This window comes from Anabrus simplex, chromosome 12 (assembly GCF_040414725.1).
Source record: "Anabrus simplex isolate iqAnaSimp1 chromosome 12, ASM4041472v1, whole genome shotgun sequence".
NCBI classification, from domain to species: domain Eukaryota; kingdom Metazoa; phylum Arthropoda; class Insecta; order Orthoptera; family Tettigoniidae; genus Anabrus; species Anabrus simplex.
Window position 1 is genome coordinate 75,389,441 of NC_090276.1, and position 23,284 is coordinate 75,412,724.

General features: G+C 39.3%; 1 protein-coding gene across 1 annotated transcript in view; it reads right to left on the reverse strand.

Annotated features, from left to right (window-relative positions):
- Window positions 1–22,898, reverse strand: part of UbcE2M (NEDD8-conjugating enzyme UbcE2M) — a 30,861-nt gene extending 7,963 nt beyond the window's left edge. The window contains exons 1-3 of the mRNA XM_067156337.2: window positions 22,599–22,898; window positions 22,293–22,387; window positions 2,512–2,718 (exon numbers count right to left, since the gene is read on the reverse strand). Of these exons, the coding sequence (XP_067012438.1) occupies window positions 2,512–2,718; window positions 22,293–22,387; window positions 22,599–22,893 (597 nt within the window). The 5' untranslated portion in view covers window positions 22,894–22,898. The remainder of the gene's footprint in view (window positions 1–2,511; window positions 2,719–22,292; window positions 22,388–22,598) is intronic.
- Window positions 22,899–23,284: the final 386 nt, after the last annotated feature.

The window sequence follows — 23,284 nt, forward strand, 5'->3', positions numbered from 1 at the left end:
CACACCGCTGCAGGATCGATGTGGTACTATGGCTGTTATACTATGGACAGCACACTGCACCAATGAATAGATACTGGGACAAGTCTGTGTGAAAACAAGACTGTTGACCTTTGTGAGCCAATAGCTTTTGAAATACTTCAGGCACAATGCCAGATCAGAGGCAACGGAAATCATTGAGGGAAAAGTTGACTGCCGAAGATCCAGAGGACAAGTAGCACTGTAATGGAAGACCAACTTAGGAGCCTGCAAAATGCTCAGGATAGGGAATCCTGGCAAAGTAATGAAATTTACCTTTGATGATAAAGACATTTACAAAAAATTAAAGCCAGAAAGGCAACTGGGATTGGTAACATTTCTGGGGACATACTGAAGGCGCAGCCTAATGCACTACTCTCGAGCCTGGTATTTTAGTTTGACGTAGAGCTCTTTAGAGTGGTTCTCAGTTTCATGCCTCTGCAGCTCTACACACAGCCTGTCGATGTGTTTGTTCTCATCTCTTCTACAAGCATGCCTGATGTCTCAGTTCACTTTTATCATCAACAATTTCTGTTCCTCAGGGTCTGTGACAGGGTTAGATACTTAGTCGCTTGTCAACTAGTGCCATCGTCTTATCTGATATCCAACGTGTTTTGTTTTTTTTGTTTGTTTTTTCCCCTATATATGACTATATTTGGAAATCATCTTAGCTGTTTCAACAATACATTTTTCCAGTTTCTCCCAAAACTTTGTTGCAGTTTCCCTCTGGTCTGGTAGTTCACTTTCTAGAAGGGCTTTTTGAAAGGCAATTGGTTCAGGAGCAACTATCCTCTAAAGATATTGCTTTGGTTGCTGGCTTTCTCAGTTTGATTTTGAAGTAAGCCCAAAGAAGACTGTGATCAGTACCGCATTCAGCATCTGGTCTCATTTTGATGTCGCGTAAGGAGATTCTCCATATTTTGTCGACAAGGATGTAATCAATCTGGTTCTTATATTGCCTGTTCGGAGAGGTCCACATTAGAGACATCATCAGCGTTGTTTGAACATTGTATTCATTAGGGACAGGTTGCAAACTGGATCGGTCTGTTGCCCAAGCCATAGCGTCTTACCGTGTCCACCATGTGGTTGTTTGTTACAGTGCTCCCAATCTTAGCATTAATATCTCCAAGCAAAATAGTAATTCCTTTGGACTTAAGAGCTGCTATGGTGTCCCCTAGGGTTATGTAGAAGTCCTCTACTTCCTAGTTGTGTAAGTCATCGGTGGGTACGTATACTGCACCAGGTGCATCTTGTACAACTTGGTGTTAAGAGTGAGTCAATACTCATCACTGATCTTTTGCTCCGTAACATCTGCATTAGAGATGAATATAAGATGGCTTTCTTTGTCAAAATGCCTACAGCCTTTTCAGTGCATTTCTGATAGGCTGTAAATATCAATTCATTGCTGCGTCAGTTCACGTTCAACAATGTAAAGTTTCCCTGCCCGGAGAAATCCTCTTACATTCCATCTCGCAATGGTTTTGCCTGCATTTGTTCGATCAGTAGTAGATTTGCTGTGTAAGGTCCAATTGTTCACCACTGCCTTTTTCACACCAGCCGGTCCGGACCCAGACAGGCACCGATTGCTACTTGCATTGCCTGGCACAACAGTATAATTTCCTTGAAGCTTCATGATGTGCTCATGAGCAAATAATAAGGTGGTTTCCCCTTGCCTTCCTGATCCTATGCCATTGGTCCATAGAGGACTCATCCGCCTTCTTGGACAAAAGAGTGCCCATGTTCCCCTTCCATTCAATTCATCGTTCCTAAGGTATCCTTCTCTGCCAAGTCGACCGTTGAGGACTTACCGAGGCTAGGGACCTCCATATTTATGTCCCCTGGAGAAAGCCCTAAGAGCAGACCCGCCGCTTATGCCAGCTTCTGCTTGCCCCTTTCAGATTTCTCCTGTCTGGTTCTTGTAAAACTGGTAGATTATTTCCGCTCTAGACTCCAATTTTAGTCTTCTGTGGGCTTTGAACATAATGTTCCAGTTTACATTGTCAAAGGCCTTCTCTATATCAATGAAAGCAACTAGGATATTCTTATTCGCTCTCAGGGCTTTTTCAATAAGGCTCAGAATTGCGTATCTGGTACGATAAACTTGAAAACGCGGCACAATGGGACAAACATTTTTGTGTCTCCTACCCGCTGGTGACTTGAGTACTTCATTTTATAATACAACCTGCATATGGGTATTGTCCATTATTAGTTTTAATATGTTAAAGAACTACATTTCAAGCTTGTTTAGTTTTCTTCAGTAGGACTTAGTGTAAATGTCTGCTGTTTCAACCAGCTGGCTGAAATAAAAACATGCAAGTTCTGGGAAGAACATCCATTTAATTATATGTGGGAGGTTAAAAACACTGGATGATGAAAAACAAGAAGCTTGTATTCTCAAGGTACAAGCAGATACCTTGACCCAACCATACACTGCATTTCACAATGTAACCTAGTCTTAAATGCTGTTACAAACACAAATGCTTACCAAATACTTACCAGAAATAAATATTGTAACCCATAAACTATAGAGTTGATTGTGAGTACTGGCTTCCAATCTTCCCTCAATATATTGAGACAAACATTTCCTTCTAAGTCGATATTTGGATGATACACGGGTGTCTCACACTTAACTTTCGGAGGCTCGTGGGGATAATTCGGCCCAACTTTAAAACTAAAAACAAAACGTCCTCCTCGATAAAATCCCTGCAACAAACAACAACAGCAAATATGTTTAATAATTAATGTCAATAATAAACACCTGCTCTGGCACTTCGTGTTAGAAATGCACAGGATGCCAAGGACAAAAAAATGTTTAAGCAATTTGAGATACACCAAAATAGGAAATTATAAAAGACAAGTCAAGTACTGTTTTGAAAGGAGCCAGAATAGTGAAGTTCCCAATTCAAAGGAAAATGTGTTGTGAATAGAAAAAAACTCGCAAACTGGGCTTTTTTTTTCAGGAGATGGGCTGATAACCTTACATGTTAGGCCCCTTTAAACAACAGGTATCATCATTTTTCAGGAGAACGCGTGGGTACACGTACCCCTTAAATATTTCAAGAGTGTTTAAGAAAAAAATATTGGTACTTTTCTATCCAGTCCGGCAAGTATAACTTCCGACTTGAAAGTTCATCGATCAGCTGGCGTCAAAGTGCTATTCACAACAGCTGAAGAAGATTAGGAGTACTCTTCAATTTAAATAGACCTATCGAATCAGTTTCTCTTGAATCAGATCAAAAATTAGATGGATGGCTTCTCCGGCGTTTGCTCTATTAACCAGCATTATTAATCAGTTTCTCTTGGTCGGCAACTCAGCACTAAGCAGCAGAATCAAAACATTAGGCCATATTATTATCTGCTCGACTAAAGCTTTGCAATTGCTACCTTATTGGAAGAAATTTTATTCCTTAACGCAAAGTATGTTAGTGGCGTATGATGACTGTACAGTTAATGTAGGGACTTATGATCGCTGGCTTTTGTCTGATGTGATACTGGCGCCTTTCAATTTTCTTGAGTGTGACATGTTGTGTGGTTTGAATAGAAAAGCAAGTGATTAGATTTTAAATTTCTTAACGGCACGAGGAACTTTAAAGAAGGCAAGAAAGTATTAGACTGTGTTGGTAATCTGAACACCTGAACAGAAATGATTTGACGGTAAATACTTTAACAATCGTGAAAAAAGGAAGTTTCGTTCTTATAAGAACATAAGCTAGTGTTTGGTGGCGAGTTAGGTTGTCATTTTGTGTGTGTGGTTAGTATTGCAGGATGAAGAAAATAGCAAACTATTTTATATCCACGCATCGAAAAAGATCCAAGTTAATGATTCGACGTAAACAATGACGGGAAAACGCCAACAGTGTCGTGTGGTGATGAAAAAAAAGATCACGATCAAGAGCTTTCAGTTGCGTGTATCCCGAATATTGGGATTTGGAGAAAATCTGGCATTTTGCAGAAAGTATGAATGGTTGGTGAGAAAAAATAAAAAACTTTGCTGCAAAATTTGTAAAGAAGCTGGCAATCTGCAAACTGAAAGCACATCATGAGGGATGAACATTTCACAGCAATGGGTTTTAGTTTCTATTTGTGCAATTGGTACAACTGAAAATAAATGTTGGCAAATGTTTTCTCTCTGCCAGAAAATATTTAAACATGAAGAGAGTTCAGCTCATCAAGCTGCAGTTAAAATACTAAAAACTTTGGAAACTCCACGCACTAAGGCTTCCTAAAAAGAAATGGAAATAACTGTAATTTATTTCAAACAGCATATAAAGTATTCAAAGACAAGCTTCATTATTGTTTCCATATTGAACAGAGATCACAGAGATAAGTTATAGGTTCAACCTTTTCAATACAAATTACATGTTGTGTAGATGTTAATAATAATGTTATTTGCTTTACGTCCCACTAACTACTTTTTTTAAGGTCTTGAGAGACGCCGAGGTGCCGGAATTTAGTCCCGCAGGAGTTCTTTTACGTGCCAGTAAATCTACCGACACGGGGTTGTCGTATTTGAGCACCTTCAAATACCACCGGAATGAGCCAGGATCGAACCTGCCAAGTTGGGGTTAGAAGGCCAGCGCCTTAACCGTCTGAGCCACTCAGCCCGGCTGTGTAGATGTTATTCACAAAATGGCTCATGATGACATTTAAAATGTCAAAGCCAGTCCCATATTAAATAAATGTTGTAAGTAACATCTACACAACACGTAATTTGTATTGAAAAGGTTGAACCTTATAAATAACTTATCTCTGTGAGAATATAAAGTAGTTAGGAAAAATCAAGCCTTCCAAGATTTTAAAACTGAAATAGACATGCAAGAGTAGAATGGCGTTCATTCAACTAATGTATGCATAAATATTGTTTCTCATATCGCAACAGAAATGAGAAATAAGGTAGCAAACATGATAGCGCATGGGAATAGTAAAACTGGCCTCCTCATAGATGAAAGGACCATACTCACTCAGCTGTCCCAGTATGTAGCGGTGACTGGAAGTTACAAAAAAGTACCCAGGTTTAAGGGCTATAGTAGACGGGGAGGACATAAATATTAAAAGAATAAGCTTTCTGAGCTTTAGTGCGGTCATTGTACATTACAATAAAACATTCACCGAAGGGACAATAAGTACACAGTACTATAATTAAATAAAAGTTTGGCGTAATTATACAAGTAAAATGTAATTTATTATTTGACTACCCACTAACAAAGTAACAGACGCTAGATAGAAATACACAGAGATATTTACATCGTGAGACTGCCAGACTGACGAATGCGCACAGCAAAAGGATGAATTATACCTTGGGAAAAAATATACCCCTGTTACCCTTCGTCGCAGAGCATACTACACGCTGCTGCACTGTACGAATAGGTCAGCTGCAACGAACAACATTTTCTAACTATTTCCGCTAAGTATTTGTCTTAATAATTTAAAAAATTAAAGGAAGGAATTAGGTGAATTTTTTTTTATAATTCTTAGTTTTTGTCAATTTTTTAAATAACTCTTAGGTTCTTCAATCTTTCGAAACTTAAAAAAATCAGGTAGCAAAAATGGAATAAAAAATATTTTTTTCTGCACAAAGTGGGAGAAGGAAACTACCCCCTCCCCCAATCGCCGCAACTGGCTGTCATCACTGATAGTGTAACTCAGGACAACACTCCCAGATATGGATCAGCCAACCAACATTATTTTGGGAATTATTGAATTGCGAGATGTCAGTGATGAAGGTATATTTAGTGCATTGATGACTTATTTGGGAGCACTGGGGTTCAATGATGAGTTTCTGAAACAGAATCTTGTTGCAGTCTCAACTGGTAGGGCTGCAGTAATGTTGGAAAAGAAGAAGGGTGTAATGACTTTAATAAAGCAACAGTTCCCCAATGCTTTGTTCTGATATTGTGCCAATCACAGCCTAGAGCTTTCCATAGGTGATAATTAGAATCAAGATTTGCCCTCACATGTAAACAACTTCAAATCTTTCCTTAATAAACTGCATACAGTTTACCACCAGTCACTTAAAAATGCCAGGATATTGAACGCTCATGCAGAACTTGAAACCGTACTCCTAAAAATTGGAAGGTTTCTAGATACAAGATGGGTTACTTCTAGCTTTTGAGCAGTGTCAGCTATGTGGAAAAGTTCTGTTTTAGTGGCACATTTCAAAAGTGCCAAAGATGATTCCAAAAAGAGACAAAACTGAGCAAGCCATGTATGGAGGACTTTATATCAGACCTTGGCAGCACTTATGCCCGGTTTCTGGAATGGTGAGATATCTTTCCGATAGCTATTGCTTTGTTACAGCTGTCGAATCGATAGATCTTCGCTGCATTGCACATCGGGATAACAGCTAACTTATCGAACTGTCAACTATTGGCCCATTGATCAAGTTCCATAAATACACACTAGATGCCACCCCTCGTACTGCTTTGTTTTTGTGCATTAGATTTGTTCCCTAGATTGCCAGGCGCATGCACACAAGTAATGCATCGTATTTGAGCTTTCTGTGCAGCTCCTATTATCCCCTCTTTGCCATGGTATTCGACTAGTTCTTCCATACGTTGGTGACAGTTTCGTAGTGTTTAAGGACTGTCAGAAGAATTTGACATTGTTTGAGGATATCTAATGAAATATGCACACCAGTAGCACTTGTCACGCGCGATCCTGTTTGCACTGAGCCTTATAAGTATACCGTACCGGTATCTCTTCCCTGTTATTCCAAAATATGAACATTGTTTGACCACAGTGTAACGATATATATCGGGTAATTAACATAATTATATAACCTGTTATTTCCTTGTAATGTAATATCGTTAATTAAAAACAATCCCACGATAAAAGTACCGGTATATGCTCACTGTCAATGCAAGTAGGCCTGCAGTAGGCCTACTAGGATAAATGTGTAATTATCTGTTATACTCAGTTACTGGCACCAGTGCTTTTATGGACACGAATGCAGTCAGAGATACAAATATGAGTCTTAAAAGGTATCGTAATTAATATTCGATCAACAGGATACAATGGAAAATTATTTGTCACAGGACGCAAATTGTCGCCTGTAACCTCTACCAAACCTATGCCAGTATATTTGTTTAGTCTCAATCTGTCTTTGAATTCGTTTTCACTATACTTCATTAGAACATCAGACCGACGATGATATAATCGTGGTCGTTCTACAATGTTGACCATTTCTACAATTTCTTCGTCGGAAGAAGATGAGATAGCCATAGAAAATTTTAACAAACACAATGTTAGTTGCTGTTACCGAAGTACTGCGCACGCGTCACCAGGTTAACAAATAGATATCTCCTGGTCAGGGCCTTCTAAGTTAGCAAGCGATTTATCGAACCGATAGATGTATCTTACGTTCGTGCAACGCCAAAACACAAGTTAACCATTCGATACCCCTATTGGTTCGATATCTCACGTTCCAGAAACCGGGCATTAGTGTTGACTTGCAAGCTTGTGGCATTACAATTTATTCGGCTCACAAGAAGATATGCCAGCAAATTAAGGTCTTTTCTTAAAGAAAGACAAAACATGGCCCATACTACACTGAAGCCTTGGAAGCAGAAGCACTGTTAAATGTTTAAAGGCGTGAATCTCAAAAAGTGAGCAAGGGGGTGGAGCTCTACGAGTGCCTGGGCAGGTGCATGGAGAACCCCTTTTAACATCAGAATACAATGAAATCCTAGAATTGCCTACAGTTCTGGATACTACCACCTGGCCAGAAAATCCTGATGTAACTTGTGGAGAAGCAGAAATTAGAAACTTGCATAAACGTTTTAAGCTCCAAGAAACACAAATCTTAAGAGGTTTCCGTGAATGACTTGCTGAGGAAAAATGCTCAATGTCTCTCCTGTCCCTTATGAACACTATGAGCAGCATCCCAATTTCGACAAGTGAACGTGAAAGAGGCTTCTCACAAATGAACTTGATCGTGACTCCAACAACAGCATCACTGCATCTGATGTTCATTAAGTTGGTTGGCCCGTGTATTACATGAATTCATGGTTCCTAAAGGAAGACATCTGGCGACCAACACGAAAAGCAAGGATAGGAAGCATGATGCCCCTTTTACCAGTGTGGAATTTGCTGTAAGCAGGTCAGCAAAATGACACTACCACAGAGCTTATATTTGTGTGTTCACTGAATTTTATAATGTTAAATGATTAGAAATGCCGAGTGCAGTTACCACCTCAACATGTTGACCACAAATAAAATAGTGTAATCAAATTTTCTATTAACATGTCAACCCGAAAAGTGAACCGGACTGTGCATAATTGCCGAAAATGGTAACATGGTGATGTTTTGTTGACTACAATTAAGAGTACCTCTTAAAAAAATTTAAGGAAAAAAAAGCACTGCTTGCAAAGAAACAAAAAGTCTATTTTATACTTAAACTAGTGACAGCCCAGTTTCGTACAGGAGCAATTTTTAAGGTAAAGTGAAGGTCTTTTTCCTCCTGCAGTAGCTCAGCAAAGCTCTTCCAGCCGCCTATGTGTCAGCTCGCTCCTTTCGCGGTGTGCAATATTTGAACTATTTTCACAATGAAAACTATGGAAGTTTGGACATGGAGATCAATGAAAGAATGCAACATTTTGCCAGATGATCTAAAGTGTAAAGAAGTGATGTATATGGTGTACTGCAATAGTATATCATATCACACTTCTGTGAGATGGTTTTCACAACCCCTTATGACGTGTTTGTAACAGTTATTCAATATTAAATTATTTCTTAAATTAGATGTAGAAACCGGGAAGTGTCCTACTTTCTATATTGTTAGTTAATATTGTGAAAGTGCTGCGAATGAATTTCTATTCTGGAATTCTTCAAGTCCAACAATGTCAGAAAGTTGTGCGTTCCACTGCTACCTTCATGCGGTAAGGCACTGATGTGGTGAATATAGCTGGGTGTGCCAGCTACATCAGAATACCTTGCGATGCCAAATGAAAACAAATTAAAAGAGAGCGAAGGGGATACACAGGCAGGCCAAGAGACTCTCCTTTGCTATTACAATAGTTAAAGTCAAAGAAAAATTAATGTTTATTTATTCCACCTATTCAATACATAAAAAGTTATTTTAAATTATAGGGACATGTTTCGCCCTTTATTTAAGGGCATCGTCAGCCTAAATCTCAATCTGAAAGATAAAAAATCAGGACCCTGATTATTCTTAATTGTGGTTGATTTTTTTAAAAAATAAATTACAAATGATTTCTATAAAAATGCAAATTGCTACGTTGAATCTTGTAAAGCCCTGTGTTGGTTGAGGGCGTTAGAGAAAAGTTTGGATCCTAAACAGTTCAAACGTCAGAATAATGATGAAGAATGTTGCTGATTACTCGAAGTGGAGTTTAAATACATTTTAAAGCTAGTAATGAGACGTTTCTGCCGCTCACTCAAATTATGCTGTAGGGGCGAGGGAAATGCTTGATACTTTAAGTGGGGTTTATAATAACATATAAAGTGGTTAGATTGTTGTAAATCTCGTGTGCAGAGATAAATCTGTAGTTTTCTTAAAGCACGAGCGAAGAAGAGTGCTCAATGGTAAGCAGCTGTGTTAAATATTAGCTGGAAGGAGCGACTGTAGCTTGTGTAGAGTCGAAAGGGAAATTTGGTTTGAAGTCTGTAACAATAGGAGATTTACGTATTAAGGAATGATTTTGGAGGAAAGGAGAGTTCAAAGAAAAAACCGATGTGTGTAAATTCACTTACCTCTTTATTAATGTTAAATTGGTTAACGTAAAGTTGAGTTGGAGAGAAAACGTTGTGTGTAATTTCATTTATTTTCGATTGTAATAGTGTTAAATAGTTGCTATGGTAGCGTTGAAATGACTGATATTTGTGCTACTGGTGTTACAACAATGTGAGATTAAAGGAGGAGAGGGTCTAAGCGGGGTGCCAAGTTTATATGCTATTGGCCGTGGCAGGCAGCGAGAAATGAGTTCAATTCTCACAACAAAAACAAAGAGAAACGCTGCTGACTGCTTCAAGTAGAGTTCATATAAATATTAGAGCCAGCCTGTAGTCAATCTTTTGTGAGGAGATAATTCTGCCGCCCTCTCAAACTACGTTGCAGGAGCGAGGGAAAAGCCTGACAGTAAGCTGCCACAATAATAAAGTTCTATAAGAACTCGGTCAATTCCACTAAAAGGTGTCCTGTAAAGGGTTGAGGGTGTAAGAAATCAAATTATAGCTTTAATAGTCTGACAAAGAAAAGATTTTTTGATCATTCCAAGTGGGGTTTAATTTTTTTTTTTTAATCGTGAAATGGGATAATTCTGTAATCTTCTTAAAGCACGTATAAAAGAGGAAGGGTGCTTGACGGCAAGCAGTAGTGTTTATAAGTAGTCACAACAATATAGTTCTATGGGAACACAGTCAATTCTACTAAAAGGCATTCTGCAAAGGAGTATCAAGGGAGGAGGCTGGATCAAAGGGAATCATAAAGTAGGTGGTGTAGGGAACATAAACCTCAACATATTTTTTTTTGCTAGTTGCTTTACGTCGCACCGACACACATAGGTCTTATGGCAACGACGGGACAGGAAGACTACAGATTTATCTCTTCACATGAGATTCACAACAATCTAACCACTTTATATGTTATTATAAACCCCACTTAAAGTATCAAGCATTTCCCTCGCCCCCACAGCATAATTTGAGTGAGCGGCAGAAACGCCTCATTACTAGCTTTAAAATGTATTTAAACCCCACTTGGAGTAATCAGCAACATTCTTCATCATTATTCCGATGTTTGAACTGTTTAGGATCCAAACTTTTCTCAAACGCCCTCAACCAACACAGGGTGCCGCTTTATAAGATTCAACGTAGCAATTTGCGTTCTTATAGAATTCATTTGTAACTTTTTTTTAAATCAACCAAATTAAGAACAATCATGATCCTGATTTTTTTATCTTTCAGATTGAGATTTAGGCTGAAGATGCCCTTAAATAAAGGGCGAAATATGTCCCTATAATTTAAAATTACTTTTTATGTATTGAATAGGTGGAACAAATAAACATTAATATTTCTTTGACTTTATTGTACAATTCAATACGGACCAAAATGAGAATTATAACATGTAATTACAATAGTTGTCGATACAAGACTATATTCACATCGTAGTTGTTGGAACACCAGTCTGTTCTGTTGGCTGGCTGTGGTATTCTCGTACACTAGCTTGTTAACAATTGACAACATGTGTTTGGAAAGAGTAAACAGTGTTCAAATCAGTGAAATTTTATTGCTCAGACTCTGTATGTAGAGAACACAGAGGCACTTCCATTACTATTATGTTTCAGTAATTTTAATATTGTTTTTACATCCCTTGGAGATGACGAGATGCCAGAATTTTGTCCCCCAGGCTGGCATATTTGAGCACCTTCAAATACCACCGCACTGATGCAGGATCGAACCTGCCAAGTTGGTGTCAGAAGGCCGTATAAGCCACTTAGCCCAGCTACATGTCAGTAAAATAGATAAATAAAGTGTTAAATTGCCTGATAAAATTGATAGAGCATCTTGAATGAGTAATAATTAAATAGTTGATGAAAGAGTTGAAGAAACAAATGCAATTAAGACCAACCGGCAGGTTTTTCCTAAAAAGATTGATAAGAGCGGGAAATTGGAATAACACCTTAAATCTGTAGAAGAGAAGGCGAGAATGCCAGTAGAGGAAAAAATTAAATCTTGTCACATTCAAATAAGGAAGGATATCAGTCAGATTTAAGCCAGTAATGGTATCTGTAGTTAAGAACTTGCATTTTAATAAAGACAATGAGCTACTGAAATTTAATGGTCAGCATTCAATCCAATGGAATCTAGAGGATGGTTTGACTGAGTGGACTATGGGTGAACAGATATTGACTGTTGTATTTGTCGGAGAGGCTAGATCTTGGTTCTAGGTATAAAGGCAGGGTATATCGATCTTCATGGAGAAATTTCGCACTAAATTTTGTGGTGAAGCTATTGTGCCAACAACATGAAGTTCATAACCCTTGAAGCTATTGTGGGAAGGCAAAGGGATTGTGTGCTGTTTGGCAAGTACGGATCTCACAAAGGTGTGTCAATGACCGAGTATTTATTGGTATATGTTCTGATCAATCAGAATATTGAGGGTTGAGCATCTGGAAGAGAAAGGACAGGGAAAGAACAATCAGGGTGGAAGTAGGAATTATGGGGGTTAATGGGAGACAGGATAATCACATAATCAGGACTTTAAATCAGGGGAGGCAGGGATGTAATTACACAAGGGAAAATAAATAGTTTAATTAGGGAGGTAATCAGCAGGAGTATCAAGGGAGACTGGATCAAAGGGAATCATAAAGTAGGTGGTGTAGGGAACATAAACCTCATCATCATTTTTTTTTGCTAGTTGCTATACGTCGCACCGACACAGATAGGTCTTATGGCGACGATGGGACAGGAAATGGCTAGGAGTAGGAAGGAAGCGGCCGTGGCCTTAATTAAGGTACAGCCCCAGCATTTGCCTGGTGTGAAAATGGGAAGCCACGGAAAACCATTAAACCTCAACATCAAATGCAGAGAAATGGTAATGAAGAACAAGTCACTTCAGGTAATTTAAACCAGAATTAGACTTCTTAGCTGGGTCAGATAGGCAGCCCAATACTCATTCCTATCTGCACGATGACATATGACCTCCATATGAAGGAGGAATTACTGAGTGACCAAGGACTTTGAGTTCAGGGGGAGCCTGAAACTATCATCATTATGCCAGTGATTGTGAGATTTATTAGATTCTGGAAGCAAGAAATCTTACGTTAATCTAGAGTTTTATGAAGATATTAAGAAGAAATTTCAGTCTGTAACCCATTCGCTTAGTCTGGCGTTGGCAGTAAATCTCATAGAATTAAGAGCCAGGTAACAATTCCACTTAAGACAGGTAGCGAGATTGTTTTTCAGGTCTGTTTGTTAGGGCCGCTTCACACTAGGCGACAGGAATCGGCGACCAGAATCGGCTACAGAGTAGCTCAGGTGAATTCCATGTCGCCGTGCGGTAGCCAGCCACGCTACTTAGCAGCCTTCCCCGGCCTAGTGACAGTTTTTATAACGAGTTCTCAGGCAGAGGAGTGTCTCTTGCTGCTCTTATTTTGTCGAAAAGAATGAAAGCTTCGTAGGTTTCATTCACAATCTATGATGAAAGATCATTTGGAAAAAGGACTTTTCTATAAACTATTCCATGATTTATGTGATAATGGTACCAAGTTTTTTTATAGTTACCGGTACTTCACTTTTCTCTGTAGACTACTGAGAAGACGGTACTATAGTTGTTCGTACAGCCTCATTTTGAAACTTGTTGACTGATTCCCTTCATTTTTAAAGTAAAATCAAGAACACTCGCAACAAGGTGCCTTAAATATTGTTTTCTCTGCAACTTAATTAATAATAAATTTCCTGCCTGCCCTTGTATTGGCAAAATCTCCTCCATTATTTTTCTATTCTGCCTGACTTTTTCTCAATCAATTGAGGTCAGCATCCGACCCAATTTTACGGAGCGATGTATTTACTATTGCGTGTGGTGTGTATAGACGAACAAAAGCACCCAGTCCTCGAGGCAGTGGCATTAACCATACGAGATTAAAATCCCCTACCGAGCAAACAGCCGCGCGGTTTGAGCCACGGAGCTATCATATTGCGTTCGGGAGATAGCGAGTTCGAACTGAACTATAGGCAGTCCTGAAGAAGGTTATCCGTGGTTTCACATTTTCACACCAGGCAAGTGCTAGGGCTGTACTTTAATTCAGGGCACAGTTGCTTCCTTCCCACTCGTATCCCTTTCCCGTACCCTCGTCGCCATTAGACGTATGTGTCGGTGCTACCTAAAGCAAATTGTAAAAAAAAATCCCCGACTCATTCGAGAATCGAACCCACGACCCTCTGGACCGCAAGACGCTGTGCTCAACATACAGCCAAACAAGTCGGACAGCAAAATCTCAATTATATTGAACATTTTATAAAAGTGTTGTCGCTTAAATTTGTAATATTTTAATTACAAAACTCGTTCCTTTCCTGGGATATTCTTTCTTTAAAGTCGCTGAAAAACTGTGGCATTACTTCATACCATGTATTTCTCTTCTCAACTTCATTACTATAGCCTATTCGTCACAGTTTAAGTTCCAGATGGACGCTGCTCAGTTTATATAATTAAATCATTCGTACTGAATGTAATATATTTATTTAGTACAGTTTGTAATATTCTGAAACGGAAGACGCAACGGGAAGGAACTTGAAATGCACAATGACACTGAAGGGTGTTTGAATGGAACGCAAAGAGGACGAGTAGCTGAACTACACAGTCGCCTAGTGTGAAGACTCCAATACAAAACAATGGTTCACTAGCTGTCGCCAGCTGGAGTTGCGGAATTTCCCTCGGCGACCAGTAGCGGGAGTGAGCTACTGCAAGGTCAGTCGCCGGGCTTCTTTCTGTAGCTCGGCTACTGAGTCGCCCAGTGTGAAGAGCTCCATTTAAAACAATGTTTCACAAGCACGGGCGGCTGGTCGCCAATTCCTGTCGCCGATTCCAGTCGCCTAGTGTGAAGCGGCTCTTAGTGCCGAATTTAGTATATCCTGTGATTTTTGGTGCTGAAGTCAAATGGTAAAGTTATATTATGATAGTATGTTCATACCAGAGTAGTAGTAGTAGTAGTAGTAGTAGTAGTAGTAGTAGTAGCTGTTGTTAAATGGTAAAAATATGGGGCAAATTCCAGGTGAAGAAAGAAAATAGAGTCCCAGACAATGAAAATGGCACAGCATGAAGAAAGCAAGCAACTGCCACGAAACACTGTAAATAGCAAGACTATGGGCTAATAAGCATGATATGTGCATTTAACTGCACACCCTGCAGTCTTATAAAATAGCGGGTAGTCGATTATGCACCAATGCAACAAATACCAGGCAATATCAAGCAAGCGTATGGAGTGAGAAAAATCCCAAGAAGATGCCAAAGACATCACTTTATGCAACTGATGGATTTCAAGAGATGACTCTTAATCGGGCTGAAAACCCCTGGGTGGTCATATCGCGTGTAGTCCACCATGTGGATCGTTCAGACCGTTGAAAGCAGAGGATATGTAAAGGCACTCTCACACAGAGGACAGACATGGGACTGATGAGGATACCACAATAGATCGTACGCAAGGTGTGCAGGAATCGTGCAGCATCCTGGTCCATGATACTGGCCAGTGTAGGGTCTCCTGCGTACCCATGATTCATTTCCAGACACAAGCAATCCCAGCGTCCATTATGTGTGCTACCATTAACTCCACAAGAGCAGCAGAGATGTCAGATCCACAGACTGGCGATGTGTGGTGTTTAGTGACAATGGGAATCGATAATCATCGCACCAGGGTGTGGAGGGCCCCAGTGGTACACTTCCCCCATGGCAGGTATTATGGTCTGGGGGACCACAGCATGGAACATTGGGTGGTACAAATAAACATGAATATTGTACATACTCTGCTTCATAAGAATAGGTTACACTCATATTATGGAGGTGGTGTAGTATACTACACCACATTGATAGCTTCCTCAAGTATGAGCATCTACTGATTACTCATAAGAGTACGAGATTAAATAAATGGCTGAATTTACTAATAATGTAGTTATGACAAGAAGCAAAACAAACCTCTTTCAATAACCTTCGTGGACTTTAAAAAAGCTTACGACTGTATCCACAGACCTTCAATGTTGAAAATTTTAAGAAATTTTGGGCTCCATCCAAAATTAATCAAATTGATAGAACTCACCTTAACCAACACTAAATCAAAAGTCAAGTTCAGAAGGGAATTCTCTGAGCCATTCATCATAAAAACAGGCTTAAGGCAAGGAGATTGCTTGTCACCACTGCTGTTCAACTGTGCCTTGGAATATATAATGAGGGAATGGTACAAGAGTAACCCAAAGAACATCCGAATTGGAAGACCCAAAAACAACATAAGTTTAAATTGCCTAGGATTTGCCGATGACCTTGCTCTCTTGTCCAACAATATTCAGGAAACCAGACAAGTTATATCACTACAGGAAATAGCACAGAAAATTGGTTTTGGAATATCTTTTGAAAAGACAGTGATCATATTATTGACCCACCAGCCATAAACAAAATTGCCATAGGAAACCAAGAAATCAAAATTGTAGATAAATTTAAATATCTGGGAGAAATCATAACATATAACCTCAATGAAAAGCCAGCATGGCATAACCAAATAAATAAACTGACCAGAGGACAATATGTCACCAAGAATACCTACAACAAAAAGGGTCTGTCAATAGCAACAAAATTAAAACATTACAAAACAGTCACTAAACCAGAAATAGCATACGCAAGCGAAACCATCTTCAAAACAACTAACACTGCACAAATAGACAAAATACTCAAGATAGAGACAAGAATCATTAGAACGTGCATCAACAAATCATACAAAAAAGATGGACACTGGAGAGTAGCTTCTAATGAAACAGTCTACAAGGAAATAGAGCACAGTCAGGAGGAAACGCATTTCATTTTTTGGACATCTAATCAGGACACCAGAGAACAGGATCATCAGGAGAATAATAGAAAAATTATGGAATAGTAAGTGCAACATTAAGTGGATTACAGAAATCAAGGAAGATACGAACTACAAATTACAGTGGAAGACCTAAGAAACAAAACCGACAAAATCAAGAAACTCACAGACCTGCAAACCAGAATCAACAAACAGACAATAGGAAGGGTGATTTCCGATGAAGAAAGAAGGATAAAATCAGAGAGAATGAAGAAGTACTGGGCTGACAGGAAACTGAAAAATTCTTTGTATAAGGTTGGCTAGAGTGGTCCAATGAAAGCCATAAAATGTAAATAATAATAATAATAATAATAATAATAATAATAATAATGTAGTTATGGACAGAATTGTTTCCCAGGAGGAACGTGGACATGTCAATTCTAAGAACCTTAAAAGTTTGTACCATTTTTCAAAATTCAATGTATTTGTACCAGGTGCTATTAAGAAGAGTTAATTTAAAAACATTTGTAAGACTAGAAGGCCACCCTGGACTTCAATGTGGTATCCATCAAACGACTGTCTAAACATTTTTGAGGTTGAGATTGACATTAAAAGTGCAGTGTTGATTCAATATCCTCAAACTGATACAAGTGTGATGTTACAAAACGAGAGCAGCAGCAGCAGCTGCTCTTGACTGCCTTCATATCAGGCTGGTGAGTTCAGAACCAAGAAAGGAAACTTCTGGACCTTCAAGGTCACCCAGAATGCCAGTCAGATGTTTCATACGAAAAATATATACAGAAGTTACAAGTTATTTTCACTCTCATTTCCATATTATTTATATACCTAGTAATAATAATAATCGTATGGCCTCAGCTACCGTGTGCAGACATTTCGATTTGACGCCATCTGGCTAGATGGCAGACAGAGTAAACCGGATCTCTCTTGGGCGTCAATGGCTGAGATTTAATTAATTTTGTCGGGTAAATACCAAATGTATCACCAGAGATCTTTTACATGCCGACATCGTACGACATGGAGTGTCGAATGGACTTTTTTCCGCCCTTCAAAAATCCGACTACCTCTGCCGGGTTTGAACCCGCTATCTTGGGATCCGGAGGCCGACACTACCACGGATCCACAGAGGCAGCTATATACCTATATACCTAGTGAGTGTACTCAAAGGGATTGTATCCCTACCACCCGAATCAAAGTTCTAAATTGATAGTTACGGCAGCCCTGAAGATGGCTTCCACGGTTTCCAATTTTTACACCTGGCAAAAACAGGATCTGTATCTTAAATAAGACCATGGTAGCTTCCTTCCCAGTCTTAGCAATATTCATAGTTATACCTTTCGTTATCGTACACGTTTCTACCTTCTTGTACTTCGGTTTAAACCAACTCCAGACTGTTGGACCGTTTTCTGAGACTTATGAACAGAACATTCCCTTGAAATATTATGCGAACATTTTTGGTGGAATATTTGCCATTGTTACGAGCAAAACACATCTTGATATGCGTGCGGATGGAGGTCTGTATGTTAACAATCAGACACAACAGGAGTACCTTATCTACTCAATTTCGTTATGTTCCACATGGCAGTGTGCTTGAGTACCTACTCCATCAAAGGAGAACCTTCTCATTCCTACCAAATGGAGTACAGGTTACCTGGGCTGAGAACATACTCCTAATAAATGCTCATGCTCACGAGTACGTATTCGGGTTTTATTCATATTATCCAATGACGACCCTGCCAGCGGTACACCCATATCTGCTCCTATTTCTGGCCTGGATTCCACGTGTAATATTTCAGCAGGATAATGCCCCTGCCCATGGCACAGATCGCTAATGTCCACTACCATGGCCTGCCTGCTCCCATGACATCCCCAATCAAGCACGTGTGGGACCAGTTGGAATGCCAGCCATCGCTGTGCCACAGTGTCCAAGACTTGGAACATACCATCCAACAATAACTGTGGCCGCGTCTGTCTCAAGACAACATGCCAGACCATGTTGTTGTTTCATAGAAGTTACTACTGCTGCACTTAGCAATGAAACTAATTAATATTTTCTTTTGGGTTGTAAATCTGTTAGGATAATACCAGGGGTTTTTTTTTTTAGTGGCTTTACGTTGCACCGACACTGATACATCTTACGGTAATGACGGGATAGAAAAGGCATAGGAGTTGGAAGGAAGCGGCCAAGGCCTTAATTAAGGTACAGCCCCAGCATTTGCCCGGTGTGAAAATGGGAAACCATGGAAAACCATCTTCAGGGCTGCTGTCAGTGGGGTTCAACCCCACTATCTCCCGAATTCAAGATGACAGACAGCTACTTGACCCACACCATGCAGCCACATGCTCGGTAAATGTAAACACTGTGTAACTGTACAATATAAATACAGTTTGTTATTCTGTTGTGCAACCACAGGCTGGGTCTGCCTCTCCATCCACCACTTCTCTTCCCTCCTCTTGCCTGGATGCTCTTCTTTACACCTTTCAGCCATCTGTCCGTCTAGGTTTCCTTCCCTTCAACTCCATTTCTAACATCTTTCTTGGTATCCTCTCTTCTCCCATTCTCCTAACATCTCCATACCACTGCAGCCTTGATTATTCTACCTTTTCCTGTAGGGGTACCTCGTTTACCATTTCCCAAACTCTCTCATTTCTTACGTTGTCCTACTCAACAGCTCTGCTTGTATTCTACTTTCATCCCTCTCCATCGCCCACGTTTCTGATCCAGATGTCAGAACTGGCACAAGATAAGTCTTGTAGATAATTCCTTTACATCCCTGCTCCGTATCAGTCCTCCCACACTCTTAAAGAATCCATTTGCACACCTTCCTCTTTCATTGACTTCCATCCTGTTTCCTCCATTTTCTTCAATTACACGTCACAGGTATTTAAAGCTTTCAGATGTTTTCAACTGCTCCCCCCCTCCTGTCATGTCATTATACGCTCTGTTCTTGTTTTGCGCCATTACCAGGACTTCACTCTTTTGTGCTGAGAAATTCATTCCATAAGATGACAACTTTCTCCAATACATTTAGCTGTGCAATTAATATACTACCCGCAAATATTATTTTTTGCTGCAATGGCAGATACGGAAAGGCATGTGCAGACTTCTTGCATCATCTTGCTCATAATGGCAATGGACGGAATGGCGAAGGAGTCAAAGCAAAAAATATAGGTAGTGAGCGAGTTGGCAATGCGGTTCAAGTCAAGTAGCTGTGAGCTTGCATTCGGGAGATAGTCAGCTTACCTGAAGATGGTTTCCTATTTTCACCCCAGGCAAATGCTGTACCTGTATCCCTTCCTAACCCTAGCGCTGTCCTATTCCATCACCAAGGACCTGTCAGTGTTGATGCGACGTGAAGGGGACGTCTGTGGTGTGGGAAAGAACATGGTCACGTGAACAACTTTAATGATTTTGCCATTGATGCTTTCACAGCCCGTACTTATAGACATGATACTGTATAGGCTTTTGGGCTTATGCCATGTCAAGAAAATAAGGTGAAATTCTTTATGTATCGCAGAGAACTGTGCTCTGCGTCATCAGAAGAAAATCTTGACTGTCCACGAGAAAGGCTTCCTAAACAATGACTCTTTAAATTTAGATATTATAATAGAAAAGGAAATTGTAGTTCATTCGCCACCAGATGGCTCCCCAGACGTGGCACAGCGCTAGCGTTCGAAGCGGAAGCTGACCGAACCATCAGAATCAGACTAAGAGGTTCACATAACATGCGTACGTAACATAAGACAATGACAGGTGTACAACATTGACAAAAGCCTGGAATGAAACATCTGGCGATGAGGAACGTACGAACGTACTATACAAGTGGTTGAAGAGAGCAAGTTAATTTATAACCGCTGATCTGTCACAGGTTCTGATAGATTTAGCATAACTGGGTCTTCTAACAGTATAACCTCCTTCAGTAGATGTTTTACCAAATCGTCATCAAGACTTTCTTTGGCAGCAATTTATAAAAATATATATATATTCTATGTCTCTGCTTTCAAGATTTTTTATTTTTTAATATCCAAGAATTCAAAATTTCACTATCTATAAAATGCATCATGCCATTCCATCACATGGTATTCATAGTCTACTCTGACCACACAAATTCTCATAATTTTTTGAACTCCCTGTTGGACAAGGGAATAATATTTCAAGGTTAATTCATTTACTTTCTAATTAACCCTGACAGTAACACGTCTATAAATATCGCTTTAGTTACACCACACGTTTCGAAGACATGTCACTCAAAGCCTATTATTTAAAGTTACATTAAAGTTACCAGATGGAATGAACAAGGAATAGAGGTGGTGGAGGGGATAACTCTCCCCTCCTTAAGAGGAATAGATGGCATTCATTCGCACAACACGTCAGAAAAACGTATGGTGTTACTGTCAGGGTTAAAATTCAAGAGAGAGAAAATCCACAAGGGATAGCTACCCTAGAACAAGGGATACCATACAGTAACAGTAACAGCATCACACAGATAGTAATTTTCGCACTATTTATCTTAGGATAAAATGAGCTTATATATTTTTGAATTTTGAAATTCCCATGTTTGTACAGCTATCCACGATCAGGAAAACTTTATTTTTCTTTACATATATCATATAAATGGTGATTTACCATTGACAATGAATTATGTAAAACATCTAAACAAATATCTTTTAGAAACAAAACAGGAATACCAAAATGAAGGAAGAAATCAACTGAAAATTCTGTGACAGATCCTCACGCACCGACGAGTAACCCAATCGCCTCCCAGCAACTGGCGGGTATGTGATACTTTTCTTCGAAGTACTTAAAATAGAGTTTGTAGTGTCTTTTTTCTTTTCAGAATAAACTCCTTTGGCCTGTGAACTGCATTTTATAAGTGTATATATAAGAAAAACAATAATTAGCACTATCCTATCAGAACGTTTTCTCATAAGCTTATCTTAAAATTATTATTCTGAATACAGTTAAACTGATCTGAACGCCCTCCAGAACTCACTGACTTGACACATACAAACGATGTGATGACGCCCATCAATTCTTCTCGAGTGTAAACACTATTAGGGCTACACAAGCACCATTACCACGTTGCTCGCACGTAGGTCTTAGAAGACCTGTCCATGTAAATGAATCAATTAAATATTCAAGTTATAATTAATGTTTTTACAAAGATTAATAATTTTAAGAATTCACTTCTTAATTTAACTGTAAAAATCCTGATTTTTTTAGATCAAATAATCCACTACCCATAATCCTTATAAATTGAAGTTTCATTACAAACCTCCAGATTTGCTTATTATGTTACAGAACAGGGCACCAAAATGGACTGTGTCCAGGGTGCCAAGCTCTGTAAATCTGGACCAGATTCAGCAGCTCATAGTATGGCATGTATGGTTAGGATGCCCAAATATATGCAATGGTAAAGTCAAACTGGTTGTAATAACTGAATTATCTTGGTCCCTATTTGTATACCTGCAATATGGGATTGCATATGATATTTTTAAAATCCAAACTTTACTCCGACAAAGCTTGCATCTATTTTATACATTAAAGAGGTACAGCTGATCTTGCAATTTCTACTGTACCTCTAACTTACCAACCAGTAATACTGGACACTTAATCCAAATCATTTATCTGTCACTGAGCAAACTACTTTTGAGGAATGCTGGGATGTAGTCAACCACAATAACAAAGTTATGTGACATATTTTCTACCTCAGATACAGAAGTGACAGATCTACTTCAATGCCAAGCCACACTCACCTCGTCTGGACATATGACGAGCTTGAAGGATAATAAGTCATCCGGATCAGGAAACTCCGTATTGCACGTTTTGGGCAAATTAAGTTCATTTATATCTGAAATGAAAAACACGTAATACGTTAAATCTGCTTCCTAATGACTATCAAAATGTAAAGGCTCATCAAATACTTTGATCTGAACAGTAGCGTATTCGATACACATACATATGAGGTATGCGTATGCGTATGCAATGCGTAGGGACCTAACCATCGAGTTTTTTGATAAACATGACATTCGCACACTATGATTAGCGGAAGGCCTACTCACCTTTCGTGATTCGCAACTGGGCAGCTGATGCTTTCTTTTGAGTCCCAGCTTTCGGAGCTGCTTCTCCATCTTTTTTCTGCTGTTTCAATGAAAACAATTTGATCATTGTATACAAATAAACTACTACTTTTGCAGCATGCGCGGCTATATGCAATAGCCTTTCCGCACTATAATATAAACACTGCAATTTTTGTGACAAGACGGTTTCACTTCCTGAACCCACTGCCTGTCGAAAAACAAAAGTTTCCGTCAAGGCGAAATCCTCAACTCCGCATCTCGATGCTCCTTTGCTCATCCAGTACCCCGCGAGAAATTTGCGGTACGGCAAACGTCATTGACCGAAAGTGCCACCGCATTTCTTTGTGCGTATGTATAATTGAAGATGTGCACAGTACAATTCTCAAGAAATTTTGTGAAATCACAAACTGCCATTTATTGCATAAATATTCATAATCATCCTTGATTGACTTCACCGAATAGGTTCTGATCTGAACCATTTACAACACGTGAAAGGAAATGATGAAATTTGTGGTAAATACTGCAAATGTGGTTATTCGGAGTTACCTTTTCCGTACGACAAAACGTTTATACTAAATGAAATGATGAACTAGAATTGATTTCGTCACAGCTTCTAATAGCAACCTTGCAGAGAACGGCTGTTATTTAAGGCTGAAGGCAATAGAAAG